The sequence below is a fragment of the Gasterosteus aculeatus genome, chromosome 15 (assembly GCF_964276395.1).
Source record: "Gasterosteus aculeatus chromosome 15, fGasAcu3.hap1.1, whole genome shotgun sequence".
Classification (NCBI taxonomy): Eukaryota; Metazoa; Chordata; class Actinopteri; order Perciformes; family Gasterosteidae; genus Gasterosteus; species Gasterosteus aculeatus.
In genome coordinates, this window is record NC_135703.1 from 11,467,081 (window position 1) to 11,473,080 (window position 6,000).

The window sequence follows — 6,000 nt, forward strand, 5'->3', positions numbered from 1 at the left end:
CACAATTCATTAAGGAAATAATTTGCAAGAAAGGGAATATCATAGTGTATTACTATTGCTTTATGACGATGTCCTGGAGCAGAGATATTCAATAGGTCAATAATGAAGTGATTTTATTTGATAAAGAAGTTGTATCCTATCATACGGTAACACTTCCAGTCTCTCACAGCTTTACAGGACAGCTCGCTTGTTTGCTTTTCTCCCGCTGGCCACCTGTGAACTGGACAGCTTTGGCCTGCAATCACATTTCACAGAATGATCTCACACAGTTGCAGCACACACAGATGTGTGAGGAAACACACAGAATGACAGAATGATGTGTCAAAACAAGGACATATCGCTGTGTGTTTGAAGATAAGCTGAGAACAATGAGATGGCATCTGCTGTTTCCAAAGTCTCATGTAGGGCTTTGTGACCTTGTGAGGAGAGGAGGAGCACACAGACAGACACACACTGGACACAATTATACTTCTTTGTTGCATATTGTGTGTGTTTCAGACAGGATGCTGTGTGCCGAACTAAGTCAAGGTCACCGTGTCCAATTACAGATATGACGCATTAAAAACAATTCGTGTTTTCTCACTGTTCTCAGGTTATATTAACACAAACATAGAAACATTTCCCACATTCACATTACGATATTTATATCAGAAACAATGTGACAATCAACTTATTCTGGGCGTAGATGATTGTATCCTTCAACCGTCTTAAGCCTTCCTTCCAGATGGAATAAAAGAAAGTGGGAAAGTTGTATTGACTTGAGACAAAAGCACTTTTCCTTATTTGGTCTTTATTACAGGAAATCAAACAACCGCACATCAGTAAAACAATAAATAACCAGCTAATATTGCCTCTGCAGAGATCCGAGTTGGAAATTTTCATCGGTGTTCAGAGATCTTTTGAGATATTAAACATTCAAGTCATCGCATTACTGTAAGGTGAAAGTAAACTAAATAATATTTTTTCTATGCGAGCTTGTAGAAACTTTAGCTACATACTTGATGCATGTGAGGAACTGAGACTAAGATGTTTGAAGGAAATGTATTATTAAGGAAAAGCCGCATAAAGTTAGTAGCATAAAAGATGTTTGTATTACGAAATGTTACTATTGGATGAGTGAGAAATGAACACAAGATAAAATCATTGCCAAGTCATTGCCTCTTGAATTCAGGCCACAACACTGCTGATTAAAGCTCCCTATTGAAATTTATGTTCACGTTATCCGGCAGTGGCTGGAAAAACAATGCTGCATTTTTTAATTGAGTCCATCACTCAAGAAGCAAATGTTCCAGTTTAACAATACTGTAGTAAGTAAAAACCAATGTACATAAACAATGTTAATGAACATAATTCAAAACATATTAATGTCACACCCTGCTCTAAGACACGGTGGATCTAAATAGAAAAATAGAAGTTATATAAAAAATCAGTCTACAAGGCCTCAGGTGATTGTGACCTCAGGATGCTTTTGCAGCCAGGTACTTAGAACCGTGCACAAATACGTAACAGCAGGTCCCCACTAAGCACAACTCAGCTCTGTGATTCAAAACAATCCACGGGCGGCAAAAAAAACGCCCTCAACAGTCTTTGTTTATTTGGATGTGAAAGTCTCTTTCGGTGTGTTTGGGTGCTCGTTCAAGGCCTTGTGTATTTTTCTTGAAGCTGAATGAATGTGTTTATGTTACTCCCTGTCTTCCAGTATAGCTTTGCATGTAAATGGGATTGGATGTGAGTGGTAGTGTGTATGTCCTCATGTACTGGTTACAGTTCCGCACACGTCTGCTCCAGAAGCTTAGACGTGGGCGCTCTTGGCGTGATTGGTGGAGGGGGCTGCTGGCGGGTTCCCACCCCCCTGTTTGGAGTAGTAGTATCGATTGTTGTCCTGGTAGGAGCGGGACGAGGAGGACTCTGAGGAGCAGCAGGTGAGAATGCACCCGCCCAGCAGGCAGAAGATGCTGCCAAACCATCCAGTGTAGAGGGAGAAGCCGAACGACATGAGGCCGTGCTCCTGGTAGGCGCCGATGGGAAACCAGACTGTAGACACCACGCCGCACAGTGCTGAGGAGAAGCAGACGCCGTAGTTCAATTTGGGATTATAAAACGGTGCCAATGAAAGCAACACATTGTATACATGCATAAAGTTTACTTTTAAACAAAACTGAAAAGAAAACAGATTCAAAGTGCAATCAAACTGGGATTTGACTTATTGTATTACTGCACAGCGTTAAACTGGCAAATTTTAAATGATAAAACTGTGGATGCACAATGTAGTGTAAATGAGAGCAACAAGCTATGTGAAACAGATGGAATCTAAAGTAAACTAAGCTGGGGATGTAAAATGCTGCGAAGGAGTTAAAGAAAAAAACACAAGAACTACGTTCCAATACATTGAAAGAAAGACCTTGAAAGAGAAGATAACTCAAGACACGAGCCTCCGAGTGGTGCACGTAGATCCTTCCTATACATACGCAGGGCGGCCAAAAAGACAGGTAACCAAAAATATAAACGCAGACGAAAACACAAATTCTTAATAATGAGCGTTACCAAGACTAGAGGAAAGGCTAAATGCTGCACAGTGTCAGTAGAACTATGACAGTTTTTACATTATTCATTGCTCAACAGGACAGAAATAGACGACAGACTGGAAGAAAGAATGTGTGGAATAATATTATTTAGTAGCACGGCTTAATGGTGTTCTATAAACTACGCCTTGAGCTGTAGAAGAGAGGCTTGTTCTAAGACTTACACAAATATCTAAATCCTTATACCGCTGACTAAGACATGAAGTATATTTTGGGTTTGTGCCAGTAGACGCTTGAAGTTAACACAGAACTGCGTGAAATTTTTGCCTGCCTGCGTGATATAAATACATTGCACCAGAAAGCCGATAACCAAATCCACAAGTAATTTGTGGACTGAACGTCTCCCGGCTGGTGCTTCAGAGTACACAATTGAGCAGAATAATTAAACTTGGTCTTAAACTAATTGGCGCTTGGTAAATTGTACTGTCTGTATGCACGCATTGTGGGGAGATGATTGTTATTCTGCTGTGCAACAAGCTTGCAAATACCACATCAAATGCAAAATTGAAAATCCATTAACTCAAGGGTTTAACTATTTCATATGGAATGTTGGGAAAGGTTTTGCTGTAAAAAAACGTGGGCAGTGGGGAAGTCAAACGATGGACACAGGTGTTAAAGGGTGTTATTTTTCATAAGCACAACTGAACACATCGGGGAGTGAGTTTCCGTGTCGTTCAGGACGAACGGAGGGTGTGGATGAGAGTAGGCGGAGGAGAGGAATGTGATGGGAACTGGTGGGCAGGGGTCAGAGTGTGTGCATGTGTGTGCACCCTCGGGAGGAAGACAATCACATCCAACACCCTGCGATCTCAGCAGCTGGTGTGTGTGTGTGTGCACGTAGGCTCAAAACAGTTGGACCGCCTCTCATTGACCTTACCGCTTTTCCGTTCAGGACTTCCCGTCTTCTCCTAGACTAATTCATTACAGCCGCATTTGAGCGCATGAGGTAAAGTGGACGTCTCTTACCGACTACGAGAATGAGCACTCCTCCCAAGACAGTGCGTTTGTTCTTGGGGCCTTGGGGTTCATTGCCAAAGTTGATGCAGGGCATGGACATGAGAATCATCGCCACTGCCGGGAGACCGAGGATGGAACCTGCGATCATCAGGGCACGAGTTGTCTGGATGTAGGCTTCAGAGGCACATGTGGAACAAACATGGTATCAATGCCAAAAAACAGACCTTCTCAGATTTAACACAACACAACCCTGATCAGGAGACGTGGTGGAAATAGCATCTTGTAAATAAATTGCACGATATCTATTGTGATAAGAACAACGGCGGTAATGTAGGGAAGTACGCAGAACAGTACCTGGGAGATCCAGGATCTGCGATCGGGAGAAACAGTGGTAGAGGCCTGTGGAGATGACACATTCCGCCCAGGGTCCTTTGGTTTCCAGCTCATCCGTCTTCTTGCATGTGTTCAAGCTGTATTTGCACATAATCACCCAGTCATTGGTGGATATCGCGATCACGATGCCCAGCCAGCCAAGGAAGATAATGAGGAAGCCGCTCAGTTGAAGGCACGAGTTTGCCATGGTGCAAACTGCGTAACGACCACTGATCTCAGGTCCAGAAACTGTTACAAACCTCAACACTTCAGTTGAGAGTGATTAACAAATATGGACCAACTTCAATTCTAAAACTTATATTCCACTTTACAAGTTAATCCAGTGCCAAGGTTTGTTTTCTCTCCTTGCAATTTCGTACGTCCATCAATTGGGCTGGGCTGCACAATACAAAAGAATGAAGCTTTCACATCATCACAGGTTTTATAGGGAAAGTTCAGAAAAGGGGCAGACTACTCTAAAGATGAAAACCAATAGGAAACCTGGATACGGACAAAAAAAAGTAGACCGGGAGAAAACAACACAACCCACTTTTAACTCTACCCTTTTCTTGCTGAAATACAACCCATTCAGGGTTTACTGACTGAGTTTGAATCTGGTCAAATTTAACCAAAAAGCTGCTGCCATCTGCTGGCTGGATTGTATTTCACACACTACACACGTCTGACGTACGCATATTTTCCACAAAATACTTTGGAGCCCTAAACAAGAACCTTTTGTGTTTGTGTTTGTGTTTGTGTGTTTGTTTCTAACGTCATGAATAACCTTTTATAGATGTACACATATTCTTTTCGGTGAATTCAGTCAGTCAGTTAGTGGCTTATTCCCATTTATAGCTGTGGTTGCTTTCCTGGTCCCTAAAAGCCACTTTGTGGAACCACTGCTCTATATAATCCAAACGATCAACAGAGGGCGACATTGCATAGCAATGGCCTACGTTTAACAACCAAGTGTAATGGACATAACGTTTCCTTCTTCCTCTCCTTGCCGGTTGGAGGTAAGGTGCATCGGTCTAGCGATGGAACAGACCTTTCAGATGTGACTAAACAATGTGACTAAAAGTAATTCAGATCGATTTGCTATGAAAACATTTGATCTGTACTCTGATCGGTACTTTTAGGTCTAATAGATAAATTTCATGGTGGCAATCTTTGCGATTTGCTCGGAGTGCCTGTATTTTTTCTTTTCTTTTTTATATATGTAGTTTAAGCAGAGGCACTAAGTGCACAAAAACATAAGCAAAAGACTGCAATGTATCAGTGGGACGGAAAGCTTTAGCCAGCAGTTTTGGAGGTAATGGCACATGCATCTTGTTAATACATGCTCACTATTTACTGCAGCTGAAAGCATTCGATTGAAAATAATCAATTATGATTTTTACTCCGTTGCACTGAGTTCAGTGTAGCCTCATTATGTTTTTTTGACAGAAGATGAGTTGGATTCAAGTCAGCTGCTTCGATGGAGCGCCACAGGCACTTACTGGAGTTTAGGCAATTAGAAAGCGCTAACACAAGATGTACGGGCTCCTGACACGGCTCCGGCCGGCATATACCCTCGTACCAGCCCCGACTGACACTCCAGCATGGATGATCATCATCTGTGGTCGTGTCTATTGCTTTGTTCACGTAAGCGTATGTCAACGAAATAAAAGAGAAATCAAACAAAAAAACAAAGCGAAATAATAGTTGACAGATATGTGATTATGCAGTATTTTATTCAGAGAGAGAGAGAGAAAATTCAAAACTCATTGCGATAAAAGTCATAAGACTTAGTCTGAGCATGAGCAGGGAATATTCCCCTATGATTCCCAGAGCAGTTTGTCTGATGCAAGAGGAGTGAGGCGGCAAGGGAATGGGAATATTATGCTAATGGCGGGAAGTGGGGGATTGCAACAGTGACGCTGACATGGAGGGATGATGGGATTTTAGACCTCCTGGGCTTCGAAATAGGAGGTGGCAGGGGAATGTGTGTGTGTGTTTGTGTGTGTGTGTGTGTGTGTGTGTGTGTGTGTGTGTGAAAGTCTACAAGCTTGTGGCACGGGAGAATGAGGAAGCCAGCAGACCGCCTCCT

At 42.4% G+C, this 6,000-nt stretch overlaps 1 protein-coding gene across 1 annotated transcript; it reads right to left on the minus strand.

Annotated features, from left to right (window-relative positions):
* Nucleotides 1-773: 773 nt before the first annotated feature.
* cldn11a (claudin 11a) lies at nt 774-4,330 on the minus strand. The gene is made up of 3 exons (XM_040199499.2): nt 3,894-4,330; nt 3,549-3,713; nt 774-2,058 (listed from the first exon to the last, which is right to left on the minus strand). The coding sequence occupies exons 1-3, from the start codon at nt 4,117-4,119 to the stop codon at nt 1,793-1,795; spliced, it is 657 nt and encodes a 218-aa protein (XP_040055433.2). The 5' UTR covers nt 4,120-4,330; the 3' UTR covers nt 774-1,792.
* Between the last annotated feature and the right edge of the window lie 1,670 nt (nt 4,331-6,000).

Excerpts from the sequence above, each read along its gene's own strand:
- cldn11a (XM_040199499.2), bottom strand. The coding sequence starts at position 4,119 with ATGGCAAACTCGTGCCTTCAACTGAGCGGCTTCCTCATTATCTTCCTT. Across the intron at positions 3,714-3,893 it reads GCAGATCCTGGATCTCCCAG|CCTACATCCAGACAACTCGT; the intron begins GTACTGTTCTGC and ends GTGCCTCTGAAG. Across the intron at positions 2,059-3,548 it reads AGTGCTCATTCTCGTAGTCG|CACTGTGCGGCGTGGTGTCT; the intron begins GTAAGAGACGTC and ends GCTTCTCCTCAG.